We start from the raw sequence: 21,046 nt of genomic DNA, 5'->3' as shown, positions 1-21,046 counted from the left end.
AACAAAGTGATCCTGGCCAACTTCTTTCCCATCATTCAAGTCTCAGATTTAAAAACTTGTCCATGAATGCTCATAGCAGCACTATTTATAATAGCCAAAAAGTAGAAACAGCCCAAATGACGGTTGACTGACAAATGGACAAACAAAATGTAGTATAAAATGGAATATCATTCAACCAGGAATGAAATTCTGGTACATGCTACAACATGAACAAACCTTGAAACCATTATGCTAAGTAAGTAAAATGGGCCAGACACTAAAGAACAAATAATGTATATTTTACTTATATGAGGAACCTAGAATATGCCAATTACTCAATTACATGATACTATAACACCATATATTTGAAATGTTGATTCTCCTCTACTGCCCACATACTTACGTACTGGGGCCACAAACCATGCCCAGGCTAGTTGCATGCAGTCTCATCTCCTAATGCTGGGGGAGTGAACACAATGGGCAGAAGGAATATTCCTGAAAGCAGTAATCACACTAGGAGTGGCTTGCCAACACTTAACTATACAGAAGTAGCAGTGTGCAGAGTATCCACAAATACATCTCATTTCATGCAAATTAATTGTGTCTTCAACTCAGTCTCACCTTGGCCAGACTCCTAAAGACGTATGAAGCCACTCCAACAACACCTGAAACAAAGAGAAGTCTGATAAGAGGGATAGTTGGAAAGGGACTGGTTTTAATCAATTGCTGTTAAATTGTTTTCTTTTAAGAATTTTATTCAAAAATTATGAGACCATAAAACACATTCTAGGACTCCTCAACAGAACTTCTGGAAGAGGCCCCCGCCGGCGGCTTCACGGTAAATCCTCCTCTGCCTGCAAGTAACACAAGCCCTCAGTAGAGTCACTCCGTGGTCTCCACCCTTTCACAAAGCCAGCAATGACTGGAGGTGTCTTCCTTCTAGAGAACTGAACCCCCTCCCAGCAGCTTAGAGAATGCAGCTAATGAAAGCTTTCGTGTACAAACACAAAACCACTAACATAATACTAAAAGGAATATAAAATGTAGGTAATGTGAGTTTCAACATACCAAAAGCCTGTCTAATGTGAAATCTAAGCCAGAAACCAGGAAGAAACTGCTGGTGTGTAGGACTGCATGTGCCACAGTCTGTCTGGGCACAAAATAACAGAGCCACCACAAAGCCTTGTAGATTCAAACAGCAACTCTTTATTCCCGAACTCTCACTCACTCTACACGCACATTCTGGGAAAATACACTCCCTCCACCGGGCTCTCCATACCAATTCTCTCAGAACCCCTCGAGAGCTCAACAGAACTCAAGGAGCAGGCGCCTGAGGCAGCAGGATAGGCCCTATTCCCAGCAGGATCCACCCTAAACCCCCGGAGCCACCCTAATTCAGCAGGATCCACCCTAAACCTGGAGCCACCCTAATCCCTGAGCAGGGTCACCTTTCAACCAAAAATGCCATGCGTCATTCCTACTTGGCTATGGCTCTCAGAATGCATGGGTATTTTAAATACAGGAATAAGGATGATAAGGAATTGTTCAATTAGCCCTATCCAGATGAACTTGTTTTCCCTCTCTTTCTTCTGATTCATCCCTCTTTCCACTGGACCCCTGAGCTATTCAACACCACTGACCACACTTCCTGAAGCCTTTCCCTCTCTAGCCATTTAGGTCATCACACTCTCTCAGTTTCCCTTCCAGGTCACTAGCTGACTTCAGTCTCCTCCTTCTCTAGGAAAACTTCAATAAGAATCCAGGAGCCCAGTTTGAGAACATCTTTCCTATTCACACTCTTTGCCTCAGTGATATCATTCAATCCCATGGCTTGGACACTGTCCATAGGCCAGTCATGTCCTCCTTGAACTCCAGCCTCAATGTCCAGCTCCCTGGACAACAGTTCCAGCTGGATGTCTCATACCCATGTCCAACTCAACATGTCTACAGCGGCACTCTTGGATGCCTGCGGTCGTCATGAATTTGTCCTCCCTCAAATTATCTGGTTTATAAATGATCCCATCTTCTGTGTTAACTAGATAAACCAAAACCCTAAAAGTCATCCTTGATTCCCTCTGTTTCTCATCTACCATGTTTAAAACATCAGCAAGATCTGTTATTTTACCTCCAAAATTATCCTGATTTATCCATTTCTCTACATTCCCACTCAATACTGAGTCCACATCTCCCTTGGGTCTCATTGGGTCACCCAAAAACCCTTCTGGTCATCCTCTTGCCCCACCCCACCAATACTCCACCGCTGAGCCATTCCACAGACTGTGGAGGATTATCTTTTCCAAAACATAAATGACATTAGTTTTATTTACACCCACCCCCAAGCACTTACCATTTCATGTAGAATAAAATCTGAACCTAACCACGAGGGCACAAGACCTCATCTGATTGGACCCCAGGCTACCTCGTTGACATCACCCCTTACCACTCTCCTTCTCACTTTTAGGAGCACCAGCTTCTGTCAGAATCACACCAAACCTGCTTCTGCCTAAGAACCATTGCTGTGGCTAACTTTTCCTAACCTCAGTTCTGCACACCTTATTTTTTGTCATTTTCCTGTTCTTCAAGACTCAGCTCAAATATCACCACTCCTACTCCCTATGTCCATTGTGATTCCCCTTCACATGTCTTTATTTCATTTTCCTAGTGTCACTTACACTTTTATTTAGTTTTAAGTGTACATATTTACAGGATACGGTGTGGTAATTCATCACATGTATATAATATAACTGATCAAATCAGGGTAGTTAACATTTCCAACTCCGTATCATTACTTTGAGGTCACTTATATTTTGAAATCATTTCTTCAGTCATTTTTCTTGTGCTGTCTCCCCACATAGAAGAAAGACTATGTTCAAGAAATTTGTCTATGCTGTGGAATAAGGTATCTTCCACTACATCAGTGCTTATCAGATCATACTATGACATAAAATTTTTGAGCAATTAGCAAATATATGTTTGAATAAACTCCAGATGAAAGAATTTGGGTTACTTTTCCTTACAGGGAAAAAATTAGGGGATGAATCATGGAAAAAAATGACATCATTTGCCTTCTGGCCTCTAATACCTGAGTCAGTGAGGTGGGCTGGAGCTGGCAGTGGGTGGCTCTGCAGAACTAAGGACAGTGGGTGAATCATCGCTCTGAGGAGCCTTCAAATGAGATTTTCTTTAGGAGTCACTATTTAGAAGTTGTCACCATTTACTTCTTTATTCATTGGCTTTTATTAATACATTCTATGCGTTTATAAGTATAAATCATTTGCCTTCAGGTTCTGAGAAGGTAGTAAGAGGACAGAGTCTAAGAACATGGGATCTGGGGGCTGGGGATGTAGTTCAGTTGGTAGAGTGCTTGCCTTGAATGCACAACCCCTATCCCCCAAAAAAAAAAAAGAATATGGGATCTGAAGTCACACTGCTTCCTTGCAATACTAGGTCTGTCATTTAGTACCTTGGGAAAGCCACTTATCTTCTCTACGTTTCATACTTGAAAAAAACAAATGAAGACCCCACAGCACTGGCATCCTAAAGTGTTGAGATTAATTGATACTAAAGAGGTCAGCACAATGCTCATTGCAAGTGTGTGCTAACTCAACATCAGCTACTTTGCTATTGTTATATTTGTTATTCAAGACTCCCCAGCACTAAAAGTTCATGAATACAAATACAGGCACATATGACAGTGCTCTTTTAGATTTCCCTTAAAAACTGAGTAATGTATTAACAGGTATGTTGATCCAGTAGCACACGAATGTTTGTATATTTTTCTCCATGAGAGTGTCTGCTCTCATTGTCCCTGAGTTGGACAGTTACACTGTCTACTTGGTCAAGGATTTAAATTTTGCCATTATTTCTAGAATCTTTGAGAGCTCCAGATCAGCATTGTGTATCTATAATTAAATAAGGAAATTAAAATTCAGCCAACAAGAATCAGGACACCCAAAACTGTGCAGAGGCTGCTGGGCAAGTCCCACCCCCCAATGCAGAAACAGTGGCTGCAGGTGCAGCTGCAGTTTAGGGACAGGCTGCAGATCCCCTAGGTGCACTGTGCCTCTGCTGCACAGAGGTAGGTGCCTGAGTCTTCCAGCTGGGAGGTGGAGATGTGCAGGGTGCTGTAGCGCTCCTGAAAATTCATTGTTGCCTTTAACCTTCCCTCCTGCTTTGTCCCTGAAGTCAGGTAAAGCAGATTGATGAGGCCACCCCCAGGATTCTGTAGGAACCACTGCACCCTGTCTATGGTGGTGGAAAAATTGCACCTCAGAGTAGGGCTGGTTCCCTCCTGGAGCCTCAGGGCTGAAGGACTCTGCTCCACCTGCTGCCCTCTCACCCCTGCTTGGAAAGAGAAAAGCAAACTCAGCTGGTGTCACTGAGGAATCCATGACCAGTTCACAAACCTGCAGAATATCCCAGGAAACACCCTGAGGATGGAGGCCAGGGAGGGGGCTTGGTGCCAGCTCTCCCTGCCCTCCCTCACACTGTCAGCCCTAAAACACCCTCAGCTCCATCTGGGAGGAACCCGACTCACAGCAAAGCTGCACCCACAGAAGCCCCAGCAGAGCCCCCAGTCTCCTCTGCATGGCTGGCTGCTAACCCAATTACTGGGTGCCTTCTCCCCTGCTCGGCAGGTGTCAGGTCTTGGGCCTAGACAGATTTTGTTCTTATAGTCAATACCAGACTTACGGTCCCACCAGACTCAGCAAGCACCACCCACACTCACACCTGACCTCTTCATTGTTTCCTAACCAGAAACTCCAGCAATCATGCCCAGCACAAGCTGAATGTGTAATCTTTTCTTAAGTTGTGTATGTGTGTGGGGTGTGTGTGTGTGTGTGTGTGTACTCACGCATGCAAGTGTTTGTGTTGAGGTGGGACAACATGGGCTGGTGGGGGAAGGGAGCAGTAAGGAGAGAGACCCTCAATATTCCTAGTCTTTTCCTGAGAACTAATTTAAGTAGGAAAGTTGAAAAGTTTGCATGGAAGGTAAAAATAGCACAAGGATATCTCAGAGAGCAATAGGGACCTCTTCTAGGTCAAAGCATTCTAGAAAATCATAGTTTTGGTGACTCTGCTTTCTAAACAATAATCAAAATGTGTAGATTGACAGAGGAGTTAAGCATTGATTTATATGAAGGGCCAGCAAAGGAACACAGTTTCATGATACATGAAATACTCATCCTACTTTTGTGAAAAGTAAATACAAATAAATCGTAGTAATTTTGTATAGCTAGAAAATGTGTTTATATCTATACATGAACATAGCATGTGTTTATAATGAGACTTTAATGGAAAAGGAGATGGGACATGTGTAGGAAGTCCGCCGTGACTCCTCCCCCTCCTCTCTTCTCTACCCCTTTCCATCCTGCAGACCCTCAGGGCTGGTTCTGTTCTGTGAACATGAGGTGAGGGTCATATTTTTCAGTTCACCCAAAATGTTTCTTTTTCCCCCAGTTTTTTTCTTACTCATCTCCCTCTTCTAGATTTTTCTCATTTATTTGTCTGTTTTTCTTAGAGAAGTTGTAGAAAGAAAAATTTCATTAGGAATATTGGAAAAAATTCTAGCTTAAGGGATAAAAGATCATCTTAAAAATTTTTAGTTATAAAAATGAAAAAATAGAAATAGGATATATTTATATATCCTATATTATATATATATATATATATATATATATATGATACAGTATATAGATATGTCTATTATAGTCAAGGATAGCCTGCAATTCCATTCTCAACTCTGCCCAGGAGCTCCTCAACCTGACCTGATGATGAATCCATGGGGATCTGAGCTCCATCTTAAAGGAGAACTGCTAAGCAAATAAAGAAACAATCAGTAAATAGTCCCCCTGTGCGCTTAGTGCTTAGATTTGCCCACATGTTCTTCAGCCCTTTCCCAACTCTTCCTAACTCTTGTTATCCTTTATCTTCCCATTCACTTTTTTAAATATTCTTCACAGATCCAATTATCTGGAATCTTAGGATCAGTTTCAGGGTGAGAGGGAAGCCTACAGTGTCCCCAGTGAATTAATACCATCAGTGCAGACAGTCACTGCACTCTATCTGGTCACAGATCACATGGAAATCCACACGCAAAAACAGCACTGCCATGTTGCCTTTGTTTCAGAAATTATGCTTTTCTCATGAATTGCATTTGTTCATGAATCTTCTCCAGCCTGATCCCTGAGTCACTGAAAGGCTCACATTCACCTGAAGTTTGTGCTCTGCTCTGCCCAGAGCCCCAGGGAACTGTGTCATTCAGAGCCCAGAGGTACTCAGTCACATCCCCCAATGGCTCAGGGCTTGCTCAGGTGGAAGAAGGCTTCATTCTTCCTAAATTCAGCCTCAAAACCACAGATGCCTTTAATCAGAGTGGTCCCTGACACGTACATCAGAAGGAGCTGGAGGCCTTGATTGGGGTGGTACAGGTATCAGAACTGAGATGGAAGAACAAAGGATGAGTAGCTTGCACCTCCAGAAGCTCCTTCAGAGACAGCAACGTGGACATCAGTCTGGGCCATTGACTGGGCCCTGTGTCCTCCAGCAACATCAACATGATGTGAGTGAGGCCTTGACAAACTTACCTATGAAAAGGATCTCTATTCAAAGTCCAGCTGCAATACCAAACCTCTAGGGAACAAGAAGACGGAATTGAATTTTACGCACTCATGGAAAAAAGTATTGTTAGTACTGCTAAAGGATCCAAGCCCTTGGCTGAGCAGTGAAGAAGCTGAGGGTCCTTTTGAGGATCTGCCCTGAGTAGGAGGAATATGGCTGAGAAAACAGTGCCATTAGAATAAGCAAGAGTGGGATATGGCTGATACCCTAGAAATCTATTGACTCAGCACATTCCAGAGATGGTTAGAAGAGTGTCTTCCTTGACAATATGGGTGTTTTCCAACTTTTAAATTCTTTTAATGTGTCTTCTAATGCGTCTGCAAAGAACTGAACAAAGAGCTGAACACCACCACCAGAGTTCTCTTTGTGCAGCATTGCCATCTGGGGGCCAAACACAGAAGTAGTTCTTCCAGTGAGCCTTGACATTTTTTAACTTTGGATAATTCAGGAATGTTCTTCCTTTTTAGCTCAATCCACATACATACAGATGCACAGTTTTTGTTGCCCTTGTGATTTCAGAGCCGTGGTGTGATTTGTGTGTTTTCTGACATTTCCTTCTTCCCTAATCCCTGAGTATGTGATCCTGTATGCTGCACCCCAATCATCTCAGGTATGAACACACATAAAGAGAATTAAGAGGCTTCAAAGAAAAATTGAACGTGTACGGTGTCTGAGTTATTGTCCATAACAGACATCACAGCAGGCATGAAGATAACCCTCAGGGCAGAGGCATCAGGAAATTAATTCAGGCTCAGTTGCTCATGGAGCTGAACAGCAGCTCAGAATCAAGCATGGTGACAAGTAAAACACAAGAAAATAAAAAGTAAGTACTTAGTTGTTACCAGCCAAAGAAAAAGGAATTGCATTTGTTCATGAATCTTCTCCAGCCTGATCCCTGAGGATCAGAAGGATTGGTGCAAGGGAGGGAGGAGGGAGTAAAGGAAGGAGGAAAAGGAACTTATCAGTCACTCTTATAGAATTTCTCAGAAAACCATCAATTCAAAGAAGGCAAGACCATTCTAGCAGAAGATATAGTCGAGGCTTGGGAGCTTAGGCCAACAAGGGCTAAAAAAGAAAAGAGAGAAAAAGATACATTTTTGTATTAGATCATTGATTCTTTTAAAAAGAAGAGAAATAATGAAATTACATCATCTGGTCAATAAAAGTAAAAATAAAGATAATACAAACTACTGAGGGGGGGAAGCAGTACAAGAAAGTAGTCATAGTGATATACTGTAAAAATGTTAAAGTAACTTAGAAAATAGTGGGGGATGGGGATTCAATTGAGGATGCCAGGAACATTATTCTCTGGCTGTGACATTGACTTTTTCTAGTAGGAAATGTGAACAAACGTGAAATAATAAAATGTCATAGCCATAATAATTTAATGGCATCTATGGTTTTTCAATTCTATAACCCTCATCTAGACAATGCAATGAGTAAAAATACTGTCAACTGAGGCAATGTTGGGGACATATGTTGACTGTTGCTGGAAACTGAAGAGGGAAAGAGCAGATGGGCAGAGCCGGAGCGTGGATAGCCTTCTGTGGACAGAATGGACATATGTGACTGCTCTACAAACAGAGGCATGTGGTTCTGATTTAAGTATCTGGGGTAAATAGTAGTAGAACCATTAAATATAATATAGAATATACAAGGAAAGAGAACCACAATGAATCACAATGTCTGTTCTCATTGTAAGGAATAAATGGATCTAAACTAAATTTAATTAAACAATGGGGAGTTACTCTGTTACTTTATCACTTCAACTAAAGTTGAAGACAGTGAGAACAAACTTCCACAAAATCTAAACTAAGAAGTTAAAATCCATTCAATATCATGACTTATTAAAGCTTATTCTGAAACCTCAATCATAAAACATATGCTTCTACTACTTGATTTATTAACAAGCCAGTTTATTAATAAACTGAGCTGAACTCAATAACCAGGACACACGTTGACTCTCCGTCCAATATTTATCTTACTCACTTGTTTACTATTTGGGTATTTCTCATAGCTTTTTCAGTCAATTTCAAGTGGTAAAGCAGTCACATTTCCAGAAATTAAAAAGCCCCATCCAGACAGGTACGGTGGTACATGCCTGTAATCCTAGCATCTCGGGAAGCTGAGGCATGAGGATCACAAGTTCAAAGTCAGCCTCAGCAACTTAGCAAGATGCTGTCTCAAAATAAAAAATAAAAAAGGCTAGGGATATGGCTCAATATTTAAGCACCCTGGGTTCAATCTGTGGTACCAAAAAAAAATTTTTTTGAAGTTTCTATAGCCAGACTTTATCTGTCAGGCAAGATAAACCTCTAAACATTTTAGTGAACTGTAAAAGCAAGTTCGATGCCACAGGATTGGGTGTGAACATAATCCTGAACTATTATTGATTTTCAACTCTGAGAATTAACTCACCCAGAAGATATGATCTAATTCTCAAAAGAGCAACACCCAGTACTTCCATCTTGATTCAGAAGGTCTTTAATTCTTATCTCACACAGTCACTTTATTATACATAATCAGTTAATATTCTTACATAATATGGAAAATTTTGACAAGTATGTATACCAAAAAGTAAACTATGGCTATCTAAGAGTATTGAGATTTGAGGGCATTTTAATTTCTTTATTTTATTCACTACTATCTTCTAAATTTTCTAAAATAACTATCACAGTAGTTTGTTACACTGATGATGACCCTCAGTGAACCATGCTTCCTGATATTGACAACCTGTAGAGTCCCCTCCCCATGGCTCTGGATGTAGGGATTCTGACCATGGAAATGTACAGGGAAGCATTCCCCTGGTGAGAAAACTCCCGGGGGGTAACAGGTACCCTGTTTTTCTCTTAGGATCTAATAATATAGCTAATATATGTGCAATATCTAGCTGGTACACAATGCACTGAGATGCCTCTGTGTTAGAGCCTCATCAAGCCTTGACCTTGATTGCAGGCACATAGCTCCTGGGAACAGAAGAACTTGTTTGCTAGATAACTGTGTTTCACCAAGCTCCAGTGCTCCTGGAGCTGCCGGCCTACCAGTAACTTCAGACAATGGACTTTCTTGAAAACTGCACAAAGCTCCTAACATTGCATTTTGTTACTGTGAAATGTAACTGCAGAATAAGCAACCTTACTGACACTCTAAACAATGATGTGGTTTTGGTACTAATGATCTAATGTAACCTATTAGTATAAGTAAATGTGATCGCTTGGCAAAGGAGCCACTCTGCCACCTTCCCTGCCTCTGCACCCTGTCTGTATCTCACTTTATTATTATTCCTTAGAGCTCTGGGTTGGTGTATGGTTTGCATAAGAAGTAGAATGAAGGAAAAAGGACATCATGACAATCCTGAGCTACACCTGAAGGAAGCTGTCCTTCTTTTTGTGCTCTTGGGAATGTATATAAGAACTCCCACTACCATATCAGAGAGACCATATGGAAACATCAGTCATATACTCTGTATTTTTAAAAAACATACACACACACACACACACACACACATCTGGAAGAGGCAGATTATGAGCCTATAATATACTCAGTCCACTGGCAAAAACTAAGCCACAACCCTACTCTAAAGAATGCTTAATAGGGCTGGAGTTGTGGCTCAGTGGTAGAGCGTTTGCCTAGCATATGCGAGGCCCTGGGTTCGATCCCCAGCACCACATAAAAATAAATAAAATAAAGGCATTGTGTCCAACTACAACTAAAAAATAAATTTAAAAAAAAAGAATGCTTAACAAATATTTCTGCTTCTGATAATTGATGGAAGTCCTATCACTAAAGAAGAATAAAGCCATGCACCTTAATACACTATCAACTGCAAGTCACACAGACCAAAACTCATCCAAGTCTCCTTAATTATACAAAGCTCTGAATGCTTTGTAATCATTTATTTATCCAAACTGTCTTCAGTCTGGAGGCAGAGTTACCATGCATAACTTGGAATCCAGAATCAAAAGTTATTCTGTGAACCATCTGTTAGTCAGCTTTCAAAGCTGTGACCAAAATACCCAACAAGAACAACTCAGAGAAAGAGAAGGAAGAGTTTATTTTGGCTCATGTTTCCTGAGGTTTAGTCGATAGTCAGCCAAGTCCATTGCTCTGGGTCCAAGAGGAGACACACATCGTGGAAGAAAGGCCTTGTGGAAAACCTCTGCTCCATTCATGGCTTCAGGAAGCAGGGAAGGGGCCACAGGGAAGATGAACCCTTCCAGGGCATGCTCCCCGTGGCCCTGCCTCTCCAGCCATATTCCACCTGCCTACAGTTGCCATTCAGTCCATTCAAATGAGGAGGGGCCGATTAGCTTGCAGCTCTCACAGTCTAATCATTTCACCCCTGAACACGCCTGCGTTCACACAGGAACTTTGGGGGGAACCTCCACAACACCATCATTTATCCATTGAACCTTGAAGACCTTACCCTGGGGATCATTTGGCCAAAAAATGAAAGAAAATATTATGTGATCTTTCTACAGAGAAATGGTTGATTAATTTATTGGTTTTAATCATAGATAACAAGACCAACAGTTGTATCTCCCAAAACAGTTCTTATATTTGCATAGGTTTATTCAGTTTAAGAGAGGTCTGAATGTACAACACTTTATGTCATCCTCCAAACAGTGATAGAAGGTTAGCAGATTAGGTTAATGACTTCATTATGTAGACATTATAATGTAGGCTATATATCACCTTCATCTGATGAATACTAATTAAGTGCAGAACCTTTGGTGTGATATTATTTTAACATTTATTAGTGCTGGAAGACAGTTTTACGATCCCCATTTTATAGAGGAAGAAAATCTAAGATTCAAAGTCACAAATGCCTGCTCCAAAGCTGGCTATATTTCTTGTCTGTTCTGCTGCCCTGAGCACGGAGCAAGAATGAAGTACAAGAAGAATTTGAGCCTTCTACTATGAAAGGGCATCTCTTTGCCCTTTCCACAATACTTATTGCCACTAATTTCTCTCTTCCAAAGTGATTAACATACACTCGTATTTATAAATACAAATCTAAAAACAAAATCTGTGCTGTTTCCTCACAGTGAGTGACTCCTTGAAAGGAACTGGGCCTTAACCCCAGCTCCCCAGCTCCCTGACAGAGTTCTTTCACCTCTATACTACAACCACAGCATCATCCACCCAAGACCAGTTGTCCACAGAATAACTTAATTAATTCTTTTTTAAATAATCCCACGGCTCCCAGATATAGATGTTTATTTCATAATTAGATGAAAACATCACAGAGAACCCCCTCAACCCCACCCTCTCAATTCTCAGGACAGCAGTTCCACTGGTTTGGGAATAGGTTGTCCAGGGACATGGGATCACTCTGAGCTTGCCATAAAAATGCAGGTGTCTGACATCTAAGCTTTCTAGATGCCTGAGGTGACAGTGAATCATAAAAAGTAGTGCTAGTGAATTAGCCAACTTGTAAATGTCTTTTTGTTATAATTGATAGAAAAGATGCATCTTGGACATGGAATTGCTTTATCACTCTAGGCATTGTGTATCAGGACTTGTTCATTAGGCTAGCAGCAGAGGGGCACAAGGAAACACAGGGAAAGATGGGAGCAAGTGCTCAAAGATTTACATTTTGATGTGAGCCACTGGTGTGTGTGCATCTTCTGGCTGTACTATAGGAATATTTTAATTCACTGGAACATTCATTCTTGCTAATATTTTAGTAGTAGAAATCTGATAATGAAACAAGCTTGGTGTATTCTGTTGCTGTTTCATTTTAAATTGAGCATTAAGGGAATGAATTGTTTTACTTGTAACTCTGCCAATATGTCTATTGAGAGGCCTGTTGCCATTTCTGACTTCAGTGAAATGTTATCCCCAAGAAAGGATAACAGATTGAGTTGGTGTAGTGTAATCTTAATTATCAAAAAGTACTCATGTAGCTTCGGGATTTTGAATTGGTGAATATTCATGATGTGTGGAAAAGCATCAAACACACCACAATCTCAATCACACAAAATGGGATATTGTGTATATATGCACATAACCTAGAGGGACACGTCCAACTAAGCTTCTTGTGACTGGATGACTTTGTTCTTTGCTTGTGTTTTTATTTTTCCTGTAATGTACAATTTATTTTTTTTAATAAAAATTATTTTTTAAAATGCAGGTGTCTGAATCTTCAGCCTTTGAATCTGTGGTGTGCAGAGGGGTATTTTTCTAAAGAGCTTTGACTCTTCCTTCATTTTCCCCACTGAGAGAATGGGAAGCAGAGAAGCAGAGACACTAGGCTTTTTCCAAAATATCATGTGAGGGCTGGGGATATAGCTCAGTTGGTAGAGTGCTTGCCTTGCATGCACAAAGTCCTGGGTTCAATTCCCAATATATATATATAATTTTATTTTATATATATAATTTTTATTGTATATATATATATATAATTGTATATATATGTATATATATATATACACACACACATATACATACACACACACACACACACACATATGTCTGAATCCAAGAAGTACTGGATATACTGGATACTGGTCTTCTTAAGAGCACTGGGGAGAAGAGCTAGCTTCTTTGGTAACTAGGATATTGTTGCACTTAGTATAAGCCCCTAACCCCTGTTTAGAAAGATGTCAACCAAAGGAGATGGGTTTGTAGGAGCTGACACTCTAAAGTTGCCCCCCACACCCACACAGGGCCACTCCCTCACCAAACTTTGAGAGTTGAGCCAGAAAACAAATACTCTCCTATTCAGTGGTCTAACCCTATGTGGGGGGTGGGGGGGTAGAGTGATACCAGACATTGAATCCAGGGGTCCTTAACCACTGAGCCACATCCCCAGTCCTTTTTATTTTTTATTTTGAGACAGGGTCTCTGTAAGTTGCTCAGGGCCTTGCTAAGCTATTGATGTTGACTTTGAACTTGCAATCCTCCTGCCTCAAACTTCTGAATTATTGGGGTTACAGGCTGCACCACTGCACCCAACTAGTCCCTGTCATAAAAATCATAGACAACATCCCATTTAAAAAATTTTAAGAAAAAGAAAAAGAAACTCTGACAAAGTTCTGACAAAGCCACTCCAGAAGCACTAGCAAGAGACGAGCAACAGAGTCGACTCTGAGAAGTAATAATGTCACCAACTCTGTTTCTGATTCAGGTGTTGCAAAAATAGTCTATAATGCCAATCAGAAACAAATGCTCTCCCCATTCCCTCCTCTACCATCATCTCTGTTCTCCCTTACACACCCACAAAACAGCAGTGGGAACAAAGAAAAGAGAAAGACAGAAGAGAGAGAGAGAGAGAGAGAGAGAAAGAGAGAGAGATTTAAACTCAAAGGACACATGGAAGCCAGTTTGTAGATACTTGAACATGAATAGAAATGTTCAAAATTTGTGGAAAAATAAATAATAAACTGACAGGCTGAATTTCTCAAAAGTTGGGAAACATATTGTCCACACTGCATATAGCATGGATGTAAAGTATGTGTAGTGTACATAAAGTTGTGTATGTGTGTGCAAAGCCACACATATGTGTGTAGGCATCTATACACAAAAACTGAGGAATACCAGTGAGCTGAGCAGCAATACTGTAAGCTACAACATTTCAGATAACTGAATGGTCAGGGACAATGGTGGAATAAAGACAATGCATTATATGCCCTTTTATACTTTTTTTATTTTAGGCCACATAAAGGAAATGCCTATATTTTTAATGAGAAAATTTTTTAAATATAATAAGAATACATAAATTTGCTAACACCTTCTGAAAATGAAAAAAATAAAATAAAATAAAGTGAAGTTTTAGAAAACCCTGCTTCTGGGCTTCTCCCTAGGCTGCAACTCTCTCCCACAGAGATGCTGCACAGGTGCATACCCAGCTGTCTCACTGTGCCACCCACAGTGCAGTAGTACACAGCACTGTCTTTCAGGGTAACGCGGTGCAGGCTCAGGGTGCTGGACTTTCTGTCAACCGGGATAAACAGAGATGCCACTTCATTTGCCACATTCGTCTTATATCCTTGAATGACAAAGTGTGGTCCCTGGTGGGGGACCTGTCGGTACCAGAAGATGTACTCATTTGTGGCAATGTTGGTGTGGTTACAGGATATGTTCACTTCCTGTCCTTCATAGGCGTCCATGGAGATTCGCTGGGTGGTCTTCACAAGGCTTAAAGTGCCTGTGGGAGTGAACACAGTCCTGACTTCCATCCTGGGACAAGGTAAATGAGAAGGCCCCACTCAGCTCCCCCACAGTTCTCTCTCATAGCCGAATCCACCCCACCCCACACCCTGCTTCCCTATGCACATACACATACACTTTACATCTCATTTATGTTTCAGGACAAAAATGTTATTTGCATTTATTCCTGGTAGGTCTGCTTTCTCCCTTTCAAGGATAGACCCTAAGGATCTGTAACCCAGAACATCTTTACTGCCCTAATATACACCTCACACAAAGGTTTAGGAGAAAAATAGAATCCCAAAACTCTCCCCTGGATGAAGAGCAATTGGTAGCAGACCAGGTTGTGAATCCCTCCCTATCTAAAATCCTCAGGCCCAGATTCCAATTCCTCTTCATCCAAAAATAACTCACCCAGGATCAGGAACAGTGTCACTCTTATCACCTGCCTCATATTCTAGGTGTAAACTAGGGTTCAGGACGAGGCTGCTTTGCTGACTCTGAGCCTGTACTACAATAGGAACCAGGGGAGAAGCAAAGCAGCAGCTGCCAGGGCCCACTCCTAACACTTCCTCATGGGGAGAGCAGCCAGTCGCAGGGCAGCCTCTGCTCAGGGTAGGGCTTCCGCTCAAAGTTCAACTGACTCCCCAAGAATAGAGAGTAAAAACTGCCAAATTATTTTTGGTTCTTTTCTGAGGTCTAACCCCTGAGAGAGTTGGTCTAAATGAATCCAACATAAAGAGGGTAGATTCCACAAATTTCCTTATTCTCAATCCCAGAGAGAGGTCATCTACTGTAGTTGTCTGGCTCTAGGACACACAGATACTCATGGCTCTGGGCATAACCCTCATAGAGCTGGTACTCTATACCCTGAAATGCTCCCTTGATCTCTATGCAACCAAGATGAACCAGGGAATCCCAATCTCATTCCAAAGAAGAGCAGATGAGGCAGTCTGAACCAGACTCTCCATCCTCTGACACCTGGTGTCCATGTGTGATCCCACCAAATCCATGTCTAACATCTCAGACCCCATTTAATAAATCTTTAACAGAGAAGCAGACCCTTCACTAGTCTGTAACAGACCAGCGATGGTGGGACATCTAGTGTAGAGTCACTTCCCAACAAATCATCACCTCACTTAATGCAGGTGACAAAGAAGAACAAAACAGGTTTAGAGTCTGAAAGACCTAAATTCAAATCTCAGCTGTCCCAGATTGTGACATTGGGATGCTCATTCCTCTGAGCCTCAGTTTCATCATCGAGAAAACAGGGACTAGAATATCTATTTCAGAGTCACACTCAGCAATAAATTATAGTTCCTTCACTTTCCCTTTCTTTCCATCTGAACCACATGCAAAGTACCATGGCCAGTAGAAATCACTTGCATAAAATTACATATATGACTTGAAAAGATATATTGTTACAGTAAAGCCAGGCCTTGTGACACATGCCTGCAATCCCAGCTACTTGGGAGGCTGAGGCAGGAGGATCCCAAGTTCAAGACCAGGTTGGGCAACATAGTGACACCCCATCTTTAAAAAGATAAAGAAATAAAATAAAAAGAAATAAACATAGTATAAACTCAATAACAGTAACATACACATTTACTTTTAAAAAAAAAAAAAGCATTTTGGGGGTGGGGATGTGGCTCAAGCGGTAGCGCGCTCGCCTAGCATGCGTGAGGCACTGGGTTCAATTCTCAGCATCACATAAAAATAAAATAAAAGATATTGTGTCCACCTAAAACTAAAAAATAAATATTTTTTTAAAAAGCCTTTATGAAAAGATCCATAGGCAAAAGATACCATAATGTTAACTGAATCAACTAAATGCTGTCATAAACATGTTAGATTTCACATTAATGTGAAAAATTTTAAATAGTGGCATGTTATTTGAGTTATTTGCTCATATAATATAGGAATGAAAAAGTTATAAGGAAATATTTGGAAGGTGTCTCTTTCAGGACTAAAATTGTCCAAAGCATTCTGAATGACAAAAGTTTCCATTTTCTCATGCAAAAAAAAAAAAAAAATCAGTGAGTGCTGATAATCTCTACTAACATTTGACAGAGAAGATATCACAAGGCATAACATAAATAACCAGCTCCTCCTTGGGATCAGATGAAGGAGAAAAGAAGTATGTAGGAGGAACCTGATGATTGGAGAACACTTGTACAGACCTGAAATATGAAAGGGTTTAGACACATTAGATCCAAGTCATTGGGACAGCGCCCCCCTGTGGTAACTTGTACTTGGACTAGAGTCAGTAAGGCTCAGACACATGCAACCTATAAAACATCATGTATCTTTTTTTCAGGGCAGTAGCAGCATCATGGTTTAGTCATATGGACCTTGAGTATACTTTCTGAAGTGGAAGAAGCACTGGATGAGGAGTCAAAGTGTATTGTGAACAATTCTGTGGACTTGATAGCTGTGTGATTTTGTGCAAATCACCTGCCCTCTGAAAGGCAGTTTCTTCAGCTCTGTATGAGAGATTATAGGTTCCATTTAATGAGCACAATATTTTCTAAAACTACATCATTCTATAAACATATGAACTATGTTAACATAAGAAATTATTACAAGACCAAGATGATCTTACCTTCTCAGGCCAAAAAAAAATGGAACTCGGCCTTTCTGTGTTTCCACCTCCTACTATCTCACTGGGAATATTACTGGATAAGTAACTGGAGGAAGAAGCTCTAGAAGTTTGTCTATGCCTCAGCCTAGAGAATGAAAGTACCATTGGCAGCAGTGATGTGTCATGGGTTGAATTGTGTCTCAAGGTGTACATGTATCAAAACATCATATGATACTCCTAAATATATACATACAATTTTTATCTGTCAATTAAATTTTTTAAAAAATTTAATGAAACTACCATATGATCCAGCAATCCTACTACTGGGTATATCTCCAAAGAAAATGACTTATCAGTATGTCATGTACATACCCATGTTTATTTTTTTTGAATTTTTTATTTGTTCTAATTATTTATACATGAGAGCAGAATGCATTTCAACTCATTGTACACAAATGGAGCACAACTTCTCGTTTCTCTGGCTGTATACCATGCAAAGTTACACCATTCATGCAATCATACATGTACATAGGGTAATAATGTCCATCTCATTTTACTATCTTTCCCACCCTCATATCCCCTCCTTCCCCCTCACTATCTTCTGCCAAATCCAAAGTTCCTCCATTCTTCCCTAGTCACTCCCCATGTTTATTGATACACTACTCACAATAGCCAAGATACGGAATCAGCATAGGTGTCCATCAACAGATGAATGGATACAGAAAATGTGGTACCTATATGCAATAGAATATTATTCACCTATAAAAACAAATGAAATCCTATAATTCATGACAACATGGATAAACCTGAAAACATTATGTTAAGTGAAATAAGCCAGACATAGAGAAACAAATAACTCCTGATCTTACTCATATGTGGAAACTTAAAAAGTGCATATCAAAGAAGTTGAGAGTACAACTGTGGTTACCAGAGACCAGAAAGGGAGGGGGGAGAATAGCAGAAGAGAGGTTGTTCAACTGGTATAAAGTCACTGTTACATGGGAAAAATAAGTTCTGGTGTTCTATCATACCACAGAGTGACTGTGGTTAACAATAATGTATTACATATTCCAAAACAGAGTAGATTTTTCTATGTTCTTATCTCAAAAAAAGGATAAATTTGGGGTGATAAATATGCTAATTATCCTGATTTCATCATTACACCTCGTGTATATGTTTTGAAACACCATATTATACAATATTGATATATACTATTATTAAATTTTTTTAATATCTTTTTTTAGTTTTAGGTGGACACAATATCTTTATTTTATTTTTATGTGGTGCTGAGAAATGAACCCAGTGCCTCACGCATGCTAGGCAAGCGTGCTACCACTTGAGCCACATCCCCAGCCCTATTATTAAAATTTTAAAATTTTATTTTAAAAATTTAAATAAAGTTGTTTCTGTACCAGGGCAGGTCAAAGGCTACCCTGAACCATCAAACAGAGATTATTTCCAGAGTTCATTTCTTCAAGACTGAAGGAAACAGCAGGTAATTATTATACCAAGTTCATTTCTTCCATTCTGCACTTCATCACCTATGTTTATAAAATGATATTTGGCACATATATTTTTAGATGAGCTCATTAATCTCTTGTTGGTACTAAACTAGGCCTCACTGTAGCATCACTCAAAGGCTTAGATGATGGGATCCATTTCTTTTTGATCTCCAACTCTGGCTAATACAATTTAGGGATCTTTCCTCAAATTCACATAAAACAAACTGGCATCATAGGACAGCTTTCAAATTCAAGGGAGGGAGGGGATGTCACTCAGGGGGAAAGCTGTGTCTTCTTAGTATATGCAAGGCCCTGGATTTAATTCTCAACACTGCCAAAAAAGCAATGAATACAAACACTGAGTAGTATCTTACATGACCACGTTCTCTGCTGGGGACAGCTGACCAAAGCACATGTCTCCTGCACAGTCTTAGAGCCACTTACTGTATATTAGAGCATATTTACTTCAGATTTACTGTATCTTTTTCCCTGCAAATAGCATACAAAGCTTGAAGGGACCCCAGAACACCCCCCCACCCCCCGCCTTAGTCCCTGTTGTGCCATTCTGCACTCAGAAATTGAGAAACATAAGTTTCCTTGGCTCTCCATTCTACAGTCTGGAAACTCCTAGGACAAGGGGCTGCATCTGCTGAGTGCCTTTCTACTGTGTCATCACATGGCAAAAGCCAGTGTGCAAGAGAGACAAGAGAGGACAGAACCCACTTTTACAACAATCCACATTCACAATAACTAGCCCACTCCTGCAATGATGGCATTAATCCATGCAGAAGAGTGGCACCCTCGTGTCCCAATCACCCTGTATTGATCCACCTCCTGACACTATTACACTGGGAATTAACTTTCTAACACACAACATTTTTCTTTTTCATGGGCACATAATAATTGTACATATTTGTGGGGTACTGTATGATAATTCAATACTATACTATGGTGGTGATCAAATCAGAGTAATTAGCACTTCCATCACTTTATATACTTATCATTTGGGTTTGAAAACTTCAAACTCCCCTCTTATAGTTCTTAATAAGATATAAAATTGGTTTCATGAACCTGTATTCCCAGCTACTCAGGGGGCTGAGGCAGGAAGATTGCTTGAGCCCAGGAGTTCAAGACCAGCCTGGGTCTTGAACACACCTCCAAACAAACAAAATGAAGAAAAATGATTATTAAAGAATACAATGAACATTTATTTGTCAACATATTAGGTAACCTAGATGAAATGGATCTAGAAAAAACACAAACTACCAAAACTGACTCAAGAAGAAATAAAAAATTAGTGTAACAAGAGATCAAATTATGTGAGCAAAAAATCTACAAAGAAAAGTCCAGGCCTAGAGAGCTTCACTGGTCAATTTTATCAAATGTTTAAAGAATTAACTCTAATCTTTAACAAACTCTTCCAAAAAATCAAATGGAAGGAAATGCTTCCAATTTTGCAATTATGAGCAATATTCCTGAGAACTTTCATGATATTGTCTAATTCTTCTAATACTTCTCAGACTGCATCTTCTCATTCTTCTTCCCTGACATTTCTCCCTTTCCTTAGGCATCTCATAAGAAAAGTCTTTGACCTTCTGCTCTGCTTCAGTCAACACTACCTGCATTTTTTGGTAATCATTTCTCTTGTCCTCCTCCAAGACAGATGTTGAGGAAGCATGTGATTTTTTTTTCTCTTTTTTGTGCTGGAGATTGAACCCAGGGCCTCACCATGCTAAGCACACATTCTACCACTGAGCTGCACTCTCAGCCCTGATTTATTTAAATAAATATCTGACATGACACAGCTCTGCATATAGTCCTGCAGGTGTGCACTGCCCCAGTCCTAAGAGAACTATTCACATCACAGATCCACAGATTTGCATCTTCATTACAATTTTCTAGCAAATGGTAGTAAAGCAACTTCATCTCACCAAAATCAGTAAATTGCAACACATCCCAATTAATTATATTGACATAAAAATGCCATATTAGCCCTAACTCTGATGCAACTAGTGAGTCAGGAGCATAAAGGAAACCAAAAACTTCCTAAGAGACAGATTAAATTTTCTTTACTCAAAACACTTTATCATTAAACAAACCAAAAATCAAATTTACCTTCTTCCCACAAACCCTGCCTCTCTTCTTGACTTTGTAAGATTAATGGTTTTTTTCTGTCCAAGTTAAATCTGTACTGAGAGTTTCCTAATAT

General features: G+C 40.1%; 2 gene segments (V, D, J or C); both read right to left on the bottom strand.

Annotated features, from left to right (window-relative positions):
- Positions 1-4,027: 4,027 nt before the first annotated feature.
- Positions 4,028-4,628, bottom strand: LOC124090481 (T cell receptor alpha variable 22-like). The segment is given in 2 exon segments: positions 4,028-4,320; positions 4,517-4,628. Coding segments are annotated over 2 exon segments (345 nt in total).
- Positions 4,629-6,581: 1,953 nt separating this feature from the next.
- Positions 6,582-15,260, bottom strand: LOC124090451 (T cell receptor alpha variable 4-like). The segment is given in 3 exon segments: positions 6,582-6,610; positions 14,450-14,752; positions 15,169-15,260. Coding segments are annotated over 3 exon segments (372 nt in total).
- Between the last annotated feature and the right edge of the window lie 5,786 nt (positions 15,261-21,046).

This window comes from Marmota monax, unplaced genomic scaffold, assembly GCF_021218885.2.
Source record: "Marmota monax isolate L192 unplaced genomic scaffold, Marmota_monax_Labrador192_F-V1.1 WCK01_AAM20220418_F8-fsc00017, whole genome shotgun sequence".
NCBI lineage: Eukaryota > Metazoa > Chordata > Mammalia > Rodentia > Sciuridae > Marmota > Marmota monax.
This window is presented reverse-complemented; position numbering and strand designations above follow the sequence as displayed.